This window comes from Triticum urartu, chromosome 2A (genome assembly GCF_056163025.1).
Source record: "Triticum urartu cultivar PI428250 chromosome 2A, HENAU_Tu73, whole genome shotgun sequence".
Classification (NCBI taxonomy): Eukaryota; Viridiplantae; Streptophyta; class Magnoliopsida; order Poales; family Poaceae; genus Triticum; species Triticum urartu.
The window spans coordinates 683477822-683499395 of NC_141874.1; the positions used below are offsets into that span (position 1 = coordinate 683477822).

The 21574-nt window shown below is 44.4% G+C and overlaps 2 protein-coding genes across 2 annotated transcripts; one reads left to right on the forward strand and one right to left on the reverse strand.

Annotated features, from left to right (window-relative positions):
- Window positions 1-5242: 5242 nt before the first annotated feature.
- Window positions 5243-7244, reverse strand: LOC125539702 (prefoldin subunit 2). The gene is made up of 2 exons (XM_048703210.2): window positions 7090-7244; window positions 5243-6031 (listed from the first exon to the last, which is right to left on the reverse strand). Exon 2 carries the CDS (start codon window positions 5994-5996, stop codon window positions 5556-5558), a length of 441 nt encoding a protein of 146 aa, XP_048559167.1. The 5' UTR covers window positions 5997-6031; window positions 7090-7244; the 3' UTR covers window positions 5243-5555.
- A 1738-nt stretch (window positions 7245-8982) lies between these two features.
- Window positions 8983-12809, forward strand: LOC147986703 (uncharacterized). Its single transcript, XM_087542120.1, has 10 exons — window positions 8983-9732; window positions 9872-10024; window positions 10121-10231; window positions 10528-11017; window positions 11236-11578; window positions 11688-11883; window positions 11974-12072; window positions 12213-12465; window positions 12608-12683; window positions 12767-12809. Exons 1-10 carry the CDS (start codon window positions 8983-8985, stop codon window positions 12807-12809), a joined length of 2514 nt encoding a protein of 837 aa, XP_087398246.1.
- The last annotated feature ends 8765 nt before the right edge of the window (window positions 12810-21574 follow it).

The following is a 21574-nucleotide window of genomic DNA, read 5'->3' on the forward strand; positions in this document are numbered from 1 at the left end:
ATTTTAGGGACATTCCTTGAAATTGCGAACCGTTTTGAAATGCCGTATTTTTTTTTATATTCCAAACTTCTTTCGAAAAGTATACCATTCTTTTCATTCCTATTTTTTTCAAAAAACAGGAATAATTTTAGCAAATCCAAAACAGTTTCCTAAATGCGAACATTTCTTTAAAAAATTGAACATTTTCTGGAAAAATGAATGTATTACTAAAAATGCAATTTTTTTTTGAAATTCCTGAATATTTTCTGAGGTCACGAACAATTTTGGACCAAAACATGGAAACAATAACCTTTTTCAAATCCAGAACATAAATTTATGACACTTTTTTAAATGCGAACAAAATTCATATTTCTATTTTTTTTGGAAATGCAAACAAAATTTGAAACATGTGAACATTCTTTGATATTGTGAATAAAATGTTGAAACCGCAAACATTTTTTTAAGAATGAACATTTTTCAGAAAAATTGTGAACAAATTTTGGAAAGGAGAACATAATTTGAAATTCCTGAATATATTTTGAAACAGAAATATAATTATTTGTAAACGTATTTTGAAAACAGGAACATTTTTTGAAATTTCTGAACTTTTTGAAACACGAACATTTTTTGAACTAGAACATTTTTGGAAATTCTGAAGAAATATTTGAAACATGAACGTTTTCTGAAAATTGTGAACAAATTTTGAAAACAAGAACATTTTTTGAAATTCTGAAGAAATATTTGAAAGTTTCAAACAAAATAAGCAGGGAAAACAAAAAACAAAAAGGAAAGAGAAAAAGAAAAAAAGGGAAAAATACTTAAAGAAAAAAAGAGAAACATGTTCAGGAACCTTCTAGAAGGTTCCCAAAACAGAAAAAAAAACCTGAACGAAAACCTCTAAAAGGTTTGCAAAACCAGGATCGCTAAAAGGATTTAAATGGGCCGGCCCAAGCGGATCGATCGGTCGATTTCCCTATGCGAACCCCCGACAGTTCGACGCAATGAGCGTCCGCTAGGGAATTCCCTTTCTCGCTGAGTTGGGCCACAGCTGGTTTGTTGGATCAATTGGGCTACCAGTAGACGTCAAATTAGGCCTGGGCATTGCCTAACGGCTCGATCCCGAGAACCCGAAGGTCTAGTCTAAAACCCGAGAAAGCCTAAAATACTTTTTTTATTTTTATTTACTTTGCATATTAGTTTTAGTCAAAGTCAAACTTTATAAACTTTGCCAAAGTCTATAGAGAAAAATATTAACATATACAATAACAAACTTTGGTCGGCGTTGGAGCTCTGCTGATGGGGCGGCGGCGGCAGGTGGAGCTCCAGGTAGGCAATGGCGTCCGCCTAGCGGCCTCGCTCCGCGAGCCTGCACAATTGGCGCAGGCTCATGTGCACGGTGGTCTTCCGCGTCACCCTGCACGCACAAGTTAGGTTGACGTTAGGAACCAAGGAAGGAAGGATTTAGCTGCCTATTGAGAGGTCGGTCGTTTGATTACTCAGCGTAGGGCCGTGGAAGCTGATAAGTCTCAATCATATCTATAATTTTTTATTGTTTCATGCCAGTATTCTATAACTTTTATATACTTTTGGTAACTTTTATACTATTTTTGGGACTAACATATTGATCTAGTGCCCAGTGTCAGTTCCTGTTTGTTGCATGTTTTTTTGTTTCGCAGAAAATCCATATCAAACGGAGTTCAAACGGGATAAAAAGTTATGGGGATTTTTTTTTTGGAATATATGTGATTTTTGGAGAAAAAGAATCAACGCGAGATGATGCCCGAGGAGTCCACAAGGCAGGGGGCGCGCCCCGAGGGTAGGGCGCACCCAGGGCACTTGTGGTCACCCTGTAAGGCGGCTAGTGCCCTTCTTTCGTCTCAAGAAAGCTAATATCCGGATAAAAATCATGTTAAAATTTCAGCCCAATCGGAGTTACGGATCTCCGGAAACTTAAGAAACGATGAAAGGGCAGAATCTGGAGTGCAGAACAGAAGGAAATAGAGAGAGAGATCCAATCTCGGAGTGGCTCCCGCCCCTCCGCCGCTATGGAGGCCATGGACTAGAGGGGAAACCCTCCTCCCATCTAGGGGGAGGCCAAGGAAGAATAAGGAGGGGGGCTCTCTCCCCCTCTCTCCCGGTGGCACCGGAACACCGCCGGGGCCATCACCGTGACGGCGATCTACACCAACAACTTCGCCGCCGTCATCACCAACTCTCTCCCCCTCTATGCAGCGGTGTAACACATCTTCTCCCCGCTGTAATCTCTACTTAAACATGGTGCTCAACGCTATATATATTTTTTCCAATGATGTATGACTATCGTATGATGTTTGAGTAGATCCGTTTTGTTCTATGGTTTGATTGATGATCGTGATTGGTTTGAGTTGCATATTTTATTATTGGTGTTGTCCTATGGTGCTCTTCGTGTCGCGCAAGCGTGAGGGATCCCCGCTGTAAGGTCTGCAATATGTTCATAATTTGCTTACGGTGGGTGGCGTGAGTGACAGAGTACAGACCCGAGTAAGTATGTTGTTTGCGTATGGGAATAAAGAGGACTTGATACTTTAATGCTATGATTGGTTTTTACCTTAATGATCTTTAGTAGTTACGGATGTTTGCTAGAGTTCCAATCATAAGTGCATATGATCGCAGAAGAGAAAGTATATTAGCTTATGCCTCTCCATCATATAAAATTGAATAACGATTACCGGTTTAATTATCGATTGCCTAGGGACAAATAACTTTCTTGTGACAAAAAGCTCTCTACTAAAACTATCTTGATTGTTTCTTTATCTAAACAGCCCCTAGATTTTATTTACGTGCTCTTTATTATCTTGCAAACATATCCTACAACACCTACAAAGTACTTCTAGTTTCATACTTGTTCTAGGTAAAGCGAACATTAAGCGTGCGTACAGTTGTGTTGGTGGTCGATAGAACTTGAGGAATTATTTGTTCTATCTTTAGATCCTTGTTGGGTTCGACACTTTTATTTATCGAGAAAGGCTACAACTGATCCTCTACACTTATGGGTTATCAGAAGTCTTGATCCAAGAGGAAGGCGAGGAGTCGCCGGTGCCGAAGCCGCACCACGCAGGGATGCTCTGCCGAGCAGGAGGGCTTCTCGGCAGCGGAGGAATCCATGAGGTCGACGCTGGCAGCGCTGGCGATCTGGGGATTGGGCTTGGGATGGGGACGATAGGGAAGAAATGATATGTATATATGGACAGCGACCGGATGGGGAAGTTGGACTAGTATAGACCCATTTTACTTCGTGCCAGGGATGTGAATTATCGAATTGGGTCAGTTCGGTTTGGATATTCGGGATTTCACAGCCCGCACACAGGCAGGAGGAGTGAGACGGAAAACACTATAGGACACTCAATGCGTCATAAATGTCGAGGCTTCGCACACGGATATGCAAGCGAGCGACGGAGTGGGCTGGCCCATTAGCTAGCATTTGTATTTTCTGTACAGTTTTTTTCTACCGGTTTTGGGAACCTCTAGAAGGTTCCTGAACTGGTGTTTTGTCTAGTTTGTTTTCTATTGGGTTTTTCTGGTTTTCTCAGGTTTTCATGTATCGTTTGTTCTTATTCTTTATTTTTCACTTTTCCAATTTCCTTTCAAATATTTCAGTTTTTTGATTTTTTTTGCTGTTTAGAAAAACTTCCAAATTCGAAAATTTTGTTCATATTTAAAAAAAATTCCGAATAATATTTTGTTCATGTTTTTAAGATTTGTTCAGACTTTTGAAATTTGTTCACAATTTTCAATTAGTGTTTGAAAAGTGAAACACGTTTTAAAAAATGGTTCATGTTTTTCAAAATTTATTCACTTTTTAATAAATTATTCGCCAATTTAATTTTTTTAAATTTTTTAAAATTGTCTGGAATTTCAAAAAAGTTGTTCATTTTTTTCAAAAATTGAAAAATGTTCGCTTTGTAAGAAAATGTTCCATGGTGGCGATAAAGAGGTCCGTGTTACACTTCTAATATAAATTTTGATTTGGGGCGACTGAGAGGTCGGAGTTCCATGGTGGCACCTCCAAGGAGGAGAATGATATCCGAAGACGCCGCCGCGGATTCGTGGTGTGCTGGTGAGCCACGGATCGAGGACGGCGTCGCTCTGGGTTGCCCCGACGTGGGCAGACCTGACGCCGGGTTGCGGGCAGCGGCTCGACAACGTGAGGTGTTGTCCTGGCTGTTATGGTTGCACGGTGAGCTTCCGTTTTTTTAGTTTGTGAGCTTCAACTGATGGGATTGGCTCGGCTTGTACGCAGGGATTTGGATGCGGACGCGTCGGGTGTTCGTTGGCTTGTTCCGGATGAAAACCTAGTGCTGACCTCGGTGGCGGCGACTCTTTTTGTTTATCGGCGGTCTCTTTGGTTTATGTTTGTTAAAAAACCAGAGTATCTTCTACACGTTGCTTCTTTGGTGCTGATCCGTCGGTTTGTTGCTGGCTTCATGTTTCTCTACATCGTTTCCATTGTTAGGGCATGTATAATGCATAGCCCCAGGGTGATGCCTCGCATGCCATGTAGGATCGGATATAGGTAAAGCAGGTTCGGATAGGGAAGCGGGATCCTTTGCAGGAGGCGGGTGCTTGGAGAGAAAAGTCTTGCCCGGTGTCAAAAGTTGAAAAGATTGGAGTGAAAAGTAGAGATACATGTATACTAGAGTCTTTATTTTCTATTGCTTAACGAGGTCCACTAGTGATAGCTTACATTGGGGAGAAAAAATAAATATACATGCCTCAAACTACTTTTTATTATGGAACATCTGTATCCATATGCCACCATTGTACATGCCCTTAGCCCCCTCCACTGATCGATCATCCTCACCATGAGAGGAATCAGAGTCAGTCAAACTTCTTGTGTTTTGTTCAACGATTTGTCAAGGATTTTCTTGGACATGTCATCAAACCCTTTCCCGTCGTAGAACTGCAGATCCCACAAAGTAGTTTTGCATAATAGCAAACTATTCCTAGCCAAAAGCATATTGGCAACTAGCAAGGTACAACCATTTTTCCTTACACAAAGGAAAGCCACATTGCATAATCTATGAATAAATCTTTTGCAAAAAAGATAAAGAAAAAGTACACTAGGAACTGCACATAACCTAGTACAACAAGGTTTCACACACAAGGTATTGCAAGCCATAATTCAGCAAGCCAATATGTCTTAGATGGAAAGCCTGATCGGGTCCTATCCAGAGTCAAGAAGAAACATGTATCCATCTGGTATTTTTGCCAACACGCCTTAACATTTCAATGCGGTAAAATTTCTTTGAAACTCATCTTGAATCAAAACATGTCATCAACAGACAGAAATATTCTGAAGCGCAACAACAGAAGGGAGACAAAAGGCACGCGAGTCATGACACAACCAGTGCAAAATCTGCAGTTTACGAACAGAGTCCCGGTCTACCATAATCTCTAGTTTTACACGCGAGGATTCAACAGTACTGCATGATAAACTGCATCCAGAAACACACAATCACTGTCAGGCGGGCATCCGGTAACAAGCAATCTGGCGTCGATAAGGAACCATGCAAGTCTCCTTGCCCTGTCATTCTGCTCTACTGGCCCGCAGGGCCAACAAGAACACCCTGGGCAGAGGCTTCCTTCATGCTGCCTTCTTCATTGGCGCTGTTGTCGCCCTTCCTGATCCTGATCTTGTACTTGAGCTCAAACTCGGTGATCTCTTGCTTCTTCCTCTCCAGAGCCTCCTTCATGCGGGCGACGACCTCTTCAAGGCCCTCCTTGTTGCGGTGCACGGCGGGCAAGACTTCCCTGATGGTCCTCTCAACCAAGACCCCGCCAATCATCCTGTAGCAACGCCTTGTGGGGTCCAGGGGCTCTATTGCGCCAATCACAAGGGCGTGCTCACTGACTTCCATTTCCAGCTCCGTGATCTTGGTGTAGAGTTGGTTCATTTCAGTGCGCATGTTGGCATAAGTATTTGCGACTACTTGCTCATTTATGGGTTCTTTGCCATCGCCACCTGCTCTGCTTGCCATTTTCCTTGTGATGCGCTAACAGCAAAGAAAGAAACCTGCAGAGAGAAAATGAACATTCTTTTTAGAATCAAAACTAGGTGAAAGTGCATTGCAGCGTCAAACTAACCGAGTGAGAGTGCCTCAAGAGATAATTTTTCAGGAGCCAAAGAAAATAAATAATAGTCCCAAGTCCTAACACACAGTTGGCAATAATCACCATGACTTAACACTCAGAAGACAAATATACTGCTGTAGTAAGAAAATTACCAAGGGCATCACAGGCAAACATATTGCTGAAGCATACCAACTCCGAGCAATCTTGAAAAGTGTACTGAAGCAAACAACCAATGCAGTGTTTCCAGAAATACCACGAGAGAAAGCTGATGTTTGCACAGGAAATATATAAAGAATCCATCCAGTCATAAACTTTCTACACATTCCATACACAATGCTGCCCTGAATAAGTTTGATAGTTTGCTATCAATCTGATTCAACTAAAAGGCAAAACCTAGCTATTTTGGGCTATTTCATCCATTGGAACTATAATTACTTCTGCTGTTCTGCGGTTCTGTTTGGCACAATAAATTATGAGAAAACCTGTTACTGCAGCATAGCAACCCTACCCAGCAACCAGACACCTTGAGCTTCGAAACCCGATCCAGATTTGCGCCCCAATTCGTCTATTTGGGAACATCGGAACGAAATCCTTCTCCCCAAGCGCTAGGATCATATGCCTGACAACAGGGGAGAAGACCTAGCGGCCCGCCCGTCGCGCAACAGCAGCTCTTCCTGCTCGCTGCGGATGCACGCGCGCATCTGAGAGGACTAAGGGGAGAGAGGCCTAAGAGAGGGGAGACGCCGATCCAGGCCCGGCCGCCACCTCTCGCCGTTCCGGGCCAGGGCACGGACCCCTCCTCGTCTCCCCGGAACCGAGCTGCTTCCCGTCAGAGGGGAAGGAAGCAGCGGGCGCGGTACCTTTCGGCCGCGGTCAGAGAGAGGGGGGATATGGACGAGACAGTACGGGCAACAGCAAGGCGCTCGCCGTCCACGAGCAGCCGTCCGGCCCCGATTCGAGAGAAAGAAAGGGAAGAGGACGAAGAGAGAGAGGAATCACCTTCGCGCGCGCCGCCGCCGATGGGAGATCTCTCAGCCGCCGCCGCCGCCGCCGCCGCCGCCTCCTTTCTGTTCGTGAGTGAGAGAACCCTATTGTTTTCCTCGGCTCAGTGTGTTCTTGTTTTCCTATGTGTTTGGTAACCTTTTTTCTTAGGGGTTCCTATTTTTTTGGTACCTGATCACCGGCCTTTTTCTATTTCGACAATCTATCCAGTGCAGGAATAGAGCTAGGTGTCACATCTATCAGTTCTTCACGGATTATAATTTAATTGGTGTGTCAGTAAAGAAAAGCAGATGGCTGATTTTTGATGTGGTGACTTGAACATCTTCTTTTGTTTTGTTCCATAATATTGATTTAGTTTCATCAATCCTTTGGATTGAGGCAATTCTCAACCGATTTTCCTTCAACAGTTATCAAATCTTATTTTTATTGGTGAGTATCAGTTGTGGTCTTCAGGAGAAGTGCAGCCTTCCACGCAGCGGCAGCTGCATGCAGGGCATCGACGGACCGCGTGGCGTCGCGATTCGAAGCCCCGCCCGCGCTAGTTAGAGTATAGCTAACCTGCTCGAGAGCGAGTTCTCCGTATATTTGCATATTCGATGGCAAGGCTAACACACGGAACTGACACGAGCCGTACTAGCCCAGGCGAGAGGACCAAAAACGACCGTTGCAAGAACACTGTATAACGTTAATACTTTTGCGCCATGCCTGTAGTTAACAGCATGCAGCTAGACCGATCGTTGGCAACCTCATTTCCCCAGGACGCAGAAACGCCTCGTCGCACCCATCCATTGCCGTTGTGCCGAGATGTCCCATAGCTCCTCGTCGGTGCGTCGTCTCCGGGCAACCCCCGCTGCCATTGATCTTGTGTCCAAGGTGCCCCGGAACCAGGACGATGTGGTTTGTGTCCAGAACAGACCGGAACCCCGACATCCAGTTCTACAAATGTTCTAACCAAACAGTAAGTTTGACTGAACTTTTGTAGCATCTCGTTTTTCAGTTTGGCTTAATCGTTCAGTCCGCCGGAAAATGCAGGACGGAGGCCCATGCGATTTTTGGTTCTGGGAGGACCAGTATGCCTTCTTCATCACTGGTGTTGGCATCAACCTTCTCATCGAGGCAGCTGGAGATGGGAGCAACGTCATGCTCAGGATGGGCCGTGCCATGGATGACGCATAGCAGCTAGGAACACGATGATGATATGCCTGTTCATGCTCTTTGTGATGCTTGCCAAGGCAGCCGGCGGGCAGTGATGAAGCAGAGCAGATGCCCTGGATGAAGAAGGCGCTGAAGAGTCAGCTGCAGAGTAAAAACTAGTCTTGGAAAAAATTGTAGGTTGTGCACCCAGCCGGCAGAGGGCAGACTTGCTTGTACCGTGTTGTGGAAGAGAACTAATGTAATCATGCTCCGTAATGTAACCTTCAATTAGCGCGTGGATCCCACACGCTGTCATTCACCACCTGCCGATGAGGGTGTAGATAGAGACGTGTACTGCCAGAACTAGCAGCAACCGCATGGTCAAAAAGTGGCTCGGCCGTGCATCAGAACAGCGTGTTACAGGCGGTACCGACGTAGACCCATCCGCCCACCACGCGTGTGCACCACCCAAAATTAATTGCTGCACCCACACCTCGCCTTCCCCTCCCCTGCGGTCGCTACTGTAGAGGGGTCGCCTCCATTGCAGCGATGATTTCTTCGATCTCCCCAGGCGACGGAGCACGCCGGGATCGCCGAGCAGCGAGGTATTATTCCACCCACTTCTATGCTTGGTTGCTCGTGCGCCAGTCTCTAACAAGCCTAACCCCCAGTACATGCTCCCCATTAGGTCTTGCGGTTTGGCTGATGGAAGAAGGGGAACATCAACCCGGACGGCTGATGCAAACTCCGGCCTCCATGGATAGAGAGGTAGAGCAGATGGGAGACGAAGGAGAAGCAGCAGTTCATACTGGATCAGTTCAGACGGCGTCATCAACCAGGTCCACATCACACACTTCCAGAATTGCTATTCTGAAAGTTATAGATGTGGTTGGTGCATTATCGGATTACAAACGATTCTTGGTCGAGGAGATTGGTTTTGATGGTGTGCTGCGCATCCCCATGATTCAAAAAATCAACCTGAAGTTCAGCAAGTTCCTCATGAGCAAGGTCGTCGTGAAAGATCACTGTATTATCTTGAGGGACGGTGGAACGCCGATTACATTCTACCCGGAGGATTTCCACAAAGTTTTCAGCATCCCATGTGGAGAGCAAGACATACACGGAAAGGATGCTGAGATCACACCTGAAGCAATCGAGTTCATCAGGAACTCTATAGGTTGGGCTGACAAATCTGACCGCAGTTTAAGCTCGGTCGAAGTGTTCATCGGGAAGGAAATAACTGAACTATCAAGCCGATTAGAGAAGGACTGCTTCAAGATGGTGTTCGTGGTCTTTGTGATGGGTAATCTGTTTGCCCCGTGCACCAAGCACGACCACTCGACCATCGACTACTGGGGTGCCATCAGTGATACCGACAACATCGCACTATTCAATTGGTGCAAGTATTCATTTGAAGGTTTATTGGAAGCAATTGCTAAACTGAAGTTGGAAACAGATGCAAACATATCTGTCAACAACTTGTCCGGGTGCCACCTTTTTCTGCAGGTAATTGCCTCAAAACAGCCAATAGTCAATACCAAGGAAAACAGAATCACCATGTTCATTTTATGTTTATATACACTGCTAGTACACTGGAAGGGCATTGTTCTCTAACTTTTTTTCAAATTTGTCCCCTGAGCAACAGGTTTTTGTACTAGACAATGTAGATCTGGGCATTCTCAACTTGAAGCAGACCAAGATACCACGGATAGAGTTGTTCAACGGGGCGACCCTGAAACGGATGATCCTAATGTGCTCAGTAAGAAAGGACGGGAAAAACATTTACATATTACCTGAGGTAAAAAGAACACCATTCTATGCTTAAACACAACAAAAATATATGCCAAAGGTGCTTGAACACATCATGATCTAATCTTGAAGTGAGCTCTTGCAGGCAAGACACGGGACTGCCGTGTGCTACACCAGACACAACTATGTAAATGTGAAACACGCCAAGAGAGCAATAGAGGACAAGGCAGAAGGTTCAGCAAATATGTATGCCGTGGTGACACACAACCCAGATGTCGGAAAATAGGGGAACTACGTCAATCCTAAATCAGCCATAGGACAACTTGCGCACACCCCAAGCAGCCTCGACACATTCAGTGCAGGTGATTATGCTTGCTGGATCCAGATGCAAAACCCAGAGCTGGTGAGAAGCTTTTTTCCGAAATTCAAATGGTTCAGCAAATATGTATGCACTGGTCACCAGTGTCATGTTTTTAACGACGGACCCCTGGTGTGGAACATTCGCCCGCCGGAATGTTTTCTATATGACATATCGACTTTCTAATTTTGCAGGCCGCGTCTCCTTTAGGATGGGCAATAAAAGAGCACAACACGAAGTGCGTGCACATCACAAATGGAATGAAAAGGGACATTGCAAATGAGAACATCCGATTGGTGAAAAAACTGTTGCATCTTTATTCCAGCAAGCCAGATATTGAAACCCCCGCATCAAGTGTAGCAGATCATGCCCCTCCGCCCATCCCTAACGTCGCTGGGCAAAGGTACACGGCCCACAACCCCGCCCGCGTTCATCACAAATTCATATATCATTGGGCCGCTCGACTCTGTGCTTCAAGCCTATATATGTGTTATGCAACACGGCACGATGTGAGGGAAGCACCGTCTAAGCTCGGCAAGCAGATAGTGGGGAGAAGGCTCGAGTTATCGACTCCACCCTCAACTATTATTCAGAATGCCAATGTAATGTGCACGTCCAACGTCGGCCAGTCGTCCACAACACCCGTAATGGGCCATAAACGCTCATGGGCAGACCTCGCGCCTGGTAATAGTACTTCTTTTTTGCCGGGTGTAGGTGGTGGTTGTGAGTTTGGGGCGGGTTGGTGTGGTGGTGTTCATTGGGGCACGTGGGGCGCCGGGCAGGCGTGAACATCTTGACATATGTGTAGAAGTGGGGGGGAGGCCGCCTAGGTCATATGCTTCTTTCTGATACTATTTTACAATCATAAGCACAAGATAACGATAAATAACCCATGTCGACAGATGCCCCATCATTCGAGCTGGACACAGACGGCAACGATGAGGCAAGCACACCTATCAAGAAGGATGGAAAGGCCGAGGCGATTTCACCTACTTCGGCAACAAAGATATACTCCGACAATCTCGTTGGACAACTAATGATGCTCAATGACGAAATAGGAGACACTGAGGGATACACCGTATTTGGTCAAGTGAATGACACGGATATAACAAAGAAGAATGTGACTCATACTGGGTTCCCCAAAGACCCATGGTCCACAAACCAATTGGTGCGTACACACGGCCCAACTATACGGAAAGCTATCAGAGATTGGATGCGGTCAAGGACGCCCTCCGACCTATCAAGGTAACCACAAACACAATGCAGATCATTTTCAAGAGTCACTAGGTAAGTGCATTGCGACGACCCGGTATGTTGTGCCGATAGACTAAAGTTTTTTGCATCACTCTCACAGGGAATGGGTCTCGCATCCTGACCCGCGGATAATCTCAATCAGTGGCAAAGCAATTAAGTCACAAATATGCGATGGTTATGAAATTGACCACGAGCTCGGGTCATTGGTCATACGTCGGATGGGACAAATGGAGGCGCACGCTCACCGTGCAACGCTGAATGAACAATACCGGTTGCTCCTTGAGCCCGACTTCTCGGTACGAAAAGTTTCTCTCCAATTGTAGTCATATTTCGAGCTCAGCCATGAACTAATCCTTTTCGCCTTTTCTCCAATTGTCATGGACCAGTGTCACGCAATTGCAGGGGAAGACACTATAAGAATCATGTCAATACAAATACAATTCACTGGAATCGGAGTCAAGTGCAACATTGCAAACTGCCGGATGGTAATACTATACAACACTGGTCCATTGTACACCCACAACATGGGAATTTGATCAACATGTCACGATCACTCCCCCATGAGAACTGAATCAATCGATTCTTTGACACACACACCCCTCTTGTATTTGAACATGTCGAACAGGTCACGGTCCCTGCAGATATGCAACATGGTTGGTGCTGCTTCAACTGGGACATGGTCGACAAGGTGATAACCATCATGGACCCAATGGCATACCAGACCGAGGATGCATACCGGAAAACATCCCTTATATACGCTGCCGACAAACTTCATGACGCGCTGTTCGATTGCATCGAAGATTTCTTCACCGAGTGGCACTGCAGCTGGATGTTCTGGAGGAAGAAGACCCCCTGCTGTCAACCACAACATTCACCAGGTCCACCACTGCCCCAATAGCATGCCATACTGTATTGACTACTTCTTCTGTCAGTTATGTTGTTAGTTAGCCTTTGACCACGCGGAGGAAGAAGACCTTTTGGCTGACCGCATTTTAATTGGACCACTGAACACACATGCAGGGCTGAGAGTGCCATCTGTGTCATCCACCTACTCAGACATTTTAAAGGGACCTCACTGGCAAAACCACTTACTAAGGTTAATAATTCAGACGCAATCTTTAAACTACACACACTTGACCCTTGGAAACTAATCTAATTCATGATTGCCCATATATACAGGAAACTATTACCGCTGAAAGGGACTCACTCCTCATCAAGATGATACACATGGAAGGGAACACTGCCACGCTCCAGCTTGAAGGTCTAGACACGGTTGCCAATGCGCTAAACGACACGATGAAGGAATCAGAGGCTCAGTAGTAATGTAGCCAGGAAGGTCTTAGAAATAAAACGCTGAGAGCGATAAAATATTTGAACCGCGGTACTAAATGAATATTGGTGGTGGCAAACTGAAATGTGCTCCCTCCAGATTATTTGCTTTGAGCTGCAATGTTTAATGAATAATTATGGTGGCAATTGTTGGGGAACGTAGTAATTTCAAAAAATTTCCTACGCACACGCAAGATCATGGTGATGCATAGCAACGAGAGGGGAGAGTGTAATCTACGTACCCTTCGACAACGGAAGCGTTTGGTTGATGTAGTCGTACGTCTCCACGGCCCGACCGATCAAGCACCGAAACTACGGCACCTCCGAGTTCTAGCACACGTTCAGCTCGATGACGATCCCCGGGCTCCGATCCAGCAAAGCGTCGGGAAGGAGTTCCGTCAGCACGACGGCGTGGTGACGATCTTGATGTTCTCTTGTCGCAGGGCTTCGCCTAAGCACCGCTACAATATGACCGAGGTGGAATATAGTGGAGGGGGACACCGCACACGGCTAAGGAACAATCACGAAGATCAACTTGTGTGTCTATGGGGTGCCCCCTGCCCCTGTATATAAAGGATGGAGGAAGAGGAGGCCGGCCAAGGCTTGGTGCGGCCAGGATGTGGAGTCCTACTAGGACTCCAAGTCCTAGTAGGAGTCCACCAAGAGGGGAGGAAGGGAGAAGGAAGTGGAGGAGAAGGAAAGGTGGCCGGCCCCCTTTTCCCTAGTCCAATTCGGACCAGAGGGGAGGGGGGGCGCAGCAGCCCCTTGGCCCTTTCTCCTCTTCCCACTAAAGCCCATCAAGGACCATTGCTTCTCCCGTAACTACCCGGTACTCCGAAAAATACCCGAATCACTCGGAACCTTTCCGATGTCCGAATATAGTCGTCCAATATATCGATCTTTACATCTCGACCATTTCGAGACTCCTCGTCATGTCCCCGATCTCATCCGGGACTCTGAACTCCTTCGGTACATCAAAACTCATAAACTCATAATATAACTGTCATCGAAACCTTAAGCGTGCGGACCCTACGGGTTCGAGAACAATGTAGACATGACCGAGACACGTCTCCGGTCAATAACCAATAGCGGGACCTGGATGCCCATATTGGCTCCTACATATTCTACGAAGGTCTTTATCGGTCAGACCGCATAACAATATACGTTGTTCCCTTTGTCATTGGTATGTTACTTGCCCGAGATTCGATCGTCGGTATCCAATACCTAGTTCAATCTCGTTACCGGCAAGTCTCTTTACTCGTTTCGTAATACATCATCTCGCAACTAACTCATTAGTTGCAATGCTTGCAAGGCTTATGTGATGTGCATTACCGAGAGGGCCCAGAGATACCTCTCCGACAATCGGAGTGACAAATCCTAATCTCGAAATACACCAACCCAACATTTACCTTTGGAGACACCTGTAGAGCTCCTTTATAATCACCCAGTTACGTTGTGACGTTTGGTAGCATACAAAGTGTTCCTCCGGCAAATGGGAGTTGCATAATCTCATAGTCATAGGAACATGTATAAGTCATGAAGAAAGCAATAGCAACATACTAAACGATCGGGTGCTAAGCTAATGAAATGGGTCATGTCAATCAGATCATTTAACTAATGATGTGATCCCGTTAATCAAATGACAACTCTTTGTCTATGGTTAGGAAACATAACCATCTTTGATTAACGAGCTAGTCAAGTAGAGGCATACTAGTGACACTCTGTTTGTCTATGTATTCACACATGTATTATGTTTCCGGTTAATACAATTCTAGTATGAATAATAAACGTTTATCATGATATAAGGAAATAAATAATAACTTTATTATTGCCTCTAGGGCATATTTCCTTCAGTCTCCCACTTGCACTAGAGTCAATAATCTAGTTCACATCACCATGTGATTTAACAGCAATAGTTCACATCACCATGTGATTAACACCCATAGTTCACATCGATATGTGATCAACACCCAAAGGGTTTACTAGAGTCAGTAATCTAGTTCACATCACTATGTGATTAACACCCAAAGAGTACTAAGGTGTGATCATGTTTTGCTTGTGAGATAATTTTAGTCAACGGGCCTGTCATATTCAGATCCGTAAGTATTTTGCAAATTTCTATGTCAACAATGCTCTGCACGGAGCTACTCTAACTAATTGCTCCCACTTTCAACATGTATCTAGATTGAGACTTAGAGTCATCCAGATCAGTGTCAAAACTTGCATCGACGTAACCCTTTACGGCGAACCTTTTTGTCACCTCCATAATCGAGAAACATATCCTTATTCCACTAAGGATAACTTTGACCGCTGTCCAGTGATCTACTTCTAGATCACTATTGTACTTCCCTTGCCAAAATCAGTGTAGGGTATACAATAGATCTGGTACACAGCATGGCATACTTTATAGAACCTATGCCTGAGGCATAGGGAATGACTTTCATTCTCTTTCTATCTTCTGCCGTGGTCGGGTTTTGAGTCCTACTCAACTTCACACCTTGCAACACAGGCAAGAACTCCTTCTTTGATTGTTCCATTTTAAACTACTTCAAAATCTTGTCAAGGTATGTACTTATTGAAAAAACTTATCAAGCGTCTTGATCTATCTTTATAGATCTTAATGCCTAATATGTAAGCAGCTTCACCGAGGTCTTTCATTGAAAAACTCTTATTCAAGTATCCCTTTATGCTATCCAGAAATTCTATATCGTTTACAATTAGTAATATGTCATCTACATATAATATCAGAAATGCTACAGAGCTCCCACTCACTTTCTTGTAAATACAGGCTTCTCCAAAAGTCTGTATAAAACCAAATGCTTTGATCATACTATCAAAGCGTTTATTCCAACTCCGAGAGGCTTGCACCAGTCCATAAATGGATCGCTGGAGCTTGCACACTTTGTTAGCTCCCTTTGGATCGACAAAACCTTCTGGTTGCATCATATACAACTCTTCTTTCAGAAATCCATTCAGGAATGCAGTTTTGACATCCATCTGCCAAATTTTATAATCATAAAATGCGGCAATTGCTAACATGATTCGGACAGACTTAAGCATCGCTACGGGTGAGAAGGTCTCATCGTAATCAACCCCTTGAACTTGCCGAAAACCTTTTGCGACAAGTCAAGCTTTGTAGACAGTAATATTACCGTCAGCGTCAGTCTTCTTCTTGAAGATCCATTTATTCTCAATTGCTTGCCGATCATCGGGCAAGTCAACCAAAGTCCATACTTTGTTCTCATACATGGATCCTATCTCAGATTTCATGGCTTCAAGCCATTTTGCGGAATCTAGGCTCACCATCGCTTCTTCATAATTCGTAGGTTCATCATGATCTAGTAGCATGACTTCCAGAACAGGATTACCGTACCACTCTGGCGCGGATCTCACTCTAGTTGATCTACGAGGTTCGGTAGTATCTTGTTCTGGTTTCATGATCATCATCATTAGCTTCCTCACTAACTGGTGTAGGTGTCACTGAAACAGTTTTCTGTGATGCACTACTTTCCAATAAGGGAGCAGGTACAGTTACCTCGTCAAGTTCTACTTTCCTCCCACTCACTTCTTTCGAGAGAAACTCCTTCTCCAGAAAGTTTCCGAATTTAGCAACAAAAGTCTTGCCTTCGGATCTGTGATAGAAAGTGTACCCAACAGTATCTTTTGGGTATCCTATGAAGACACACTTTTCCGATTTGGGTTTGAGCTTATCAGGATGAAACTTTTTCACATAAGCATCACAACCCCAAACTTTTAAGAAACGACAACTTTGGTTTCTTGCTAAACCATAGTTCATATAGTGTCGTCTCAACGGATTTAGATGGTGCCCTATTTAACGCGAATGCAGCTGTCTCTAATGCATAACCCCAAAACGATAGTGGTAAATCGGCAAGAGACATCATAGATTGCACCATATCTAATAAAGTACGGTTACGATGTTCGAACACACCATTACACTGTGGTGTTCCAGGCGGCGTGAGTAGTGAAACTATTTCACATTGTTTTAACTGAAGGCCAAACTCGTAACTCAAATATTTTACCTCTGCGATCATATCGTAGAAACTTTTATTTTCTTGTTACGATGATTCTCCACTTCACTCTGAAATTCTTTGAACTTTTCAAATGTTTCAGACTTGTGTTTCATCAAGTAGATATACCCATATCTGCTCAAATCATCTGTGAAGGTTAGAAAATAATGATACTTGCCGCGAGCCTCAACACTCATCGGATCGCATACATCAGTATGTATTATTTCCAATAAGTTAGTTGCTCGCTCTATTGTTCCGGAGAACGGAGTCTTAGTCATCTTGCCCATGAGGCATGGTTCGCAAGCATCAAGTGATTCATAATCAAGTGATTCCAAAAGCCCATCAGCATGGAGTTTCATCATGCGCTTTACACCAATATGACCTAAACGGCAGTGCCACAAATAAGTTGCACTATCATTATTAACTTTGCATCTTTTGGTTTCAATATTATGAATATGTGTATCACTACGATCGAGATCCAATGAACCATTTTCATTGGGTGTGTAACCATATAAGGTTTTACTCATGTAAACAGAACAACAATTTATTCTTTTACTTAAATGAATAACCGTATTATAATAAACATGATCAAATCATATTCATGCTCAACGCAAACACCAAATAACACTTATTTAGGTTCAACACTAATCCCGAAAGTATAGGGAGTGTGCGATGATGATCATATCAATTTTGGAGCCACTTCCAACACACATCGTTACTTCACCCTTAAGTAGTCTCTGTTTATTCTGCAACTCCCGTTTCGAGTTACTAATCTTAGCAACTGAACTAGTATCAAATACTGAGGGGGTTGCTATAAACACTAGTAAAGTACACATCAATAATATGTATATCAAATATACTTATGTTCACTTTGCCATCCTTTTTATCCGCCAATCACTTGGGGTAGTTCTGCTTCCAGTGACCAGTCCCTTTGCAGTAGAAGCACTTTGTCTCAGGCTTAGGATTAGACTTGGGCTTCTTCACTTAAGCAGCAACTTGCTTGCCGTTCTTCTTGAAGTTCCCCTTCTTCCCTTTGCCCTTTTCTTGAAACTAGTGGTCTTGTCAACCATCAACACTTGATGTTTTTCTTGATTTCCACCTTCGTTGATTTCAGCATCACGAAGAGCTTGGGAGTTGTTTCTGTTATCCCTTGCATATTATAGTTCATCACGAAGTTCTACTAACTTGGTGATGGTGACTAGAGAATTATGTCAATCACTATCTTATCTGGAAGATTAACTCCCACTTGATTCAAGCGATTGTAGTACCCAGACAATCTGAGCACATGCTCACTAGTTGAGCGATTCTCCTCCATCTTTTAGCTATAGAACTTGTTGGAGACTTCATATCTCTCAACTCGGGTATTTGCTTGAAATATTAACTTCAACTCCTGGAACATCTCATATGGTCCATGACGTTCAAAATGTCTTTGAAGTCCCGATTCTAAGCCATTAAGCATGGTGCACTAAACTATCAAGTAGTCATCATATTGAGCTAGCCAAACGTTCATAACGTCTGCATCTGCTCCTGCAATAGGTCTGTCACCTAGCGGTGCATCAAGGACATAATTTTTCTGTGCAGCAATGAGGATAAACCTCAGATCACGGATCCAATCCGCATCATTGCTACTAACATCTTTCAACACAATTTTCTCTAGGAACATATCAAAATAAACACAGGGAAGCAACAACGCGAGCTATTGATCTACAACATAATTTGCAAAATACTACCAGGACTAAGTTCATGATAAATTTAAGTTCAATTTAATCATATTACTTAAGAACTCCCACTTAGATAGACATCCCTCTAATCCTCTAAGTGATCACATGATCCAAATCAACTAAACCATGTCCGATCATCACGTGAGATGGAGTAGTTTCATTGGTGAACATCACTATGTTGATCATATCTACTATATGATTCACGCTCGACCTTTCGGTCTCCGTGTTCCGAGGCCATATCTGTATATGCTTGGCTCGTCAAGTATAACCTGAGTATTCCGCGTGTGCAACTGTTTTGCACCCGTTGTATTTGAACGTAGAGCCTATCACACCCGATCATCACGTGGTGTCTCAGCACGAAGAACTTTCGCAACGGTGCATACTCAGGGAGAACACTTCTTGATAATTAGTGAGAGATCATCTTATAATGCTACCGTCAATCAAAGCAAGATAAGATGCATAAAAGATAAACATCACATGCAATCAATATAAGTGATATGATATGGCCATCATCATCTTGTGCTTGTGATCTCCATCTTCGAAGCACCGTCGTGATCACCATCGTCACCGGCGCGACACCTTGATCTCCATCGTAGCATCGTTGTTGTCTTGCCAATCTTATGCTCCTACGACTATCGCTACCGCTTAGTGATAAAGTAAAGCATTACAGCGCGATTGCATTGCATACAATAAAGCGACAACCATATGGCTCCTGCCAGTTGTCGATAACTCGGTTACAAAACATGATCATCTCATACAATAAAATTTAGCATCATGTCTTGACCATATCACATCACAACATGCCCTGCAAAAACAAGTTAGACGTCCTCTATTTTGTTGTTGCAAGTTTTACGTGGCTGCTACGGGCTTAAGCAAGAACCAATCTTACCTACGCATCAAAACCACAACGATAGTTTGTCAAGTTGGTGCTGTTTTAACCTTCGCAAGGACCGGGCGTAGCCACACTCGGTTCAACTAAAGTTGGAGAAACTGTCACCCGCAAGCCACCTCTGTGCAAAGCACGTCGGGAGAACCGGTCTCGCGTAAGCGTACGTGTAATGTTGGTCCGGGCCGCTTCGTCCAACAATACCGCCGAACCAAAGTATGACATGCTGGTAAGCAGTATGACTTATATCGCCCACAACTCACTTGTGTTCTACTCGTGCATATAACATCAACATATAAAACCTAGGCTCGGATGCCACTGTTGGGGAACGTAGTAATTTCAAAAAAAATCCTACGCACACGCAAGATCATGGTGATGCATAGCAACAAGAGGGGAGAGTGTAATCTATGTACCCTTGTAGATCGACAACGGAAGCGTTTGGTTGATGTAGTCGTACGTCTCCACGCCCCGACCGATCAAGCACCGAAACTACGACACCTCCGAGTTCTAGCATACGTTCAGCTCGATGACGATCCCCGGGCTCCGATCCAGCAAAGCGTCGGGGAGGAGTTCCGTCAGCACGACGGCATGGTGACGATCTTGATGTTCTCTTGTCGCAGGGCTTCGCCTAAGCACCGCTACAATATGACCGAGGTGGAATATAGTGGAGGGGGGCACCACACACGGCTAAGGAACGATCACGAAGATCAACTTGTGTGTCTACGGGGTGCCCCCTGCCCCTGTATATAAAGGATGGAGGAGGAGGAGGCCGGCCAAGGCTTGGTGCGGCCAGGAGGGGAGGAAGGGAGAAGGAAGTGGAGGAGAAGGAAAGGTGGCCGGCCCCCTTTTCCCTAGTCCAATTCGGACCAGAGGGGAGGGGGGGCCCAGCAGCCCCTTGGCCCTTTCTCCTCTTCCCACTAAAGCCCATCAAGGACCATTGCTTCTCCCGTAACTACCCGGTACTCCGAAAAATACCCGAATCACTTGGAACCTTTCCGATGTCCGAATATAGTCGTCCAATATATCGATCTTTACGTCTCGACCATTTCGAGACTCCTCGTCATGTCCCCGATCTCATCCGGGACTCCGAACTCCTTCGGTACATCAAAACTCATAAACTCATAATATAACTGTCATCGAAACCTTAAGCGTGCGGACCCTACGGGTTCGAGAACAATGTAGACATGACCGAGACACGTCTCCGGTCAATAACCAATAGCGGGACCTGGATGCCCATATTGGCTCCTACATATTCTACGAAGATCTTTATCGGTCAGACCGCATAACAACATACGTTGTTCCCTTTGTCATCGGTATGTTACTTGCCCGAGATTCAATCGTCGGTATCCAATACCTAGTTCAATCTCGTTACCGGCAAGTCTCTTTACTCGTTTCGTAATACATCATCTCGCAACTAACTCATTAGTTGCAATGCTTGCAAGGCTTATGTGATGTGCATTACCGAGAGGGCCCAGAGATACCTCTTCGACAATCGGAGTGACAAATCCTAATCTCGAAATACACCAACCCAACATTTACCTTTGGAGACACCTGTAGAGCTCCTTTATAATCACCCAGTTACGTTGTGATGTTTGGTAGCACACAAAGTGTTCCTCCGGCAAACGGGAGTTGCATAATCTCATAGTCATAGGAACATGTATAAGTCATGAAGAAAGCAATAGCAACATACTAAACGATCGGGTGCTAAGCTAATGAAATGGGTCATGTCAATCAGATCATTAACTAATGATGTGATCCCGTTAATCAAATGACAACTCTTTGTCTATGGTTAGGAAACATAACCATCTTTGATTAACGAGCTAGTCAAGTAGAGGCATACTAGTGACACTCTGTTTGTCTATGTATTCACACATGTATTATGTTTCCGGTTAATACAATTCTAGTATGAATAATAAACATTTATCATGATATAAGGAAATAAATAATAACTTTATTATTGCCTCTAGGGTATATTTCCTTCAGCAATTACATTTGGCGTAGCTATGTGCAAAATAAAAAACCA

Coding starts and splice junctions, on each gene's coding strand:
- LOC147986703 (XM_087542120.1), top strand. CDS start 8,983: ATGGATAGAGAGGTAGAGCAGATGGGAGACGAAGGAGAAGCAGCAGTT. Junction 9,733..9,871: donor GGTGCCACCTTTTTCTGCAG/GTAATTGCCTCA, acceptor CCTGAGCAACAG/GTTTTTGTACTAGACAATGT. Junction 11,884..11,973: donor TCCTTGAGCCCGACTTCTCG/GTACGAAAAGTT, acceptor GTCATGGACCAG/TGTCACGCAATTGCAGGGGA.
- LOC125539702 (XM_048703210.2), bottom strand. CDS start 5,996: ATGGCAAGCAGAGCAGGTGGCGATGGCAAAGAACCCATAAATGAGCAA.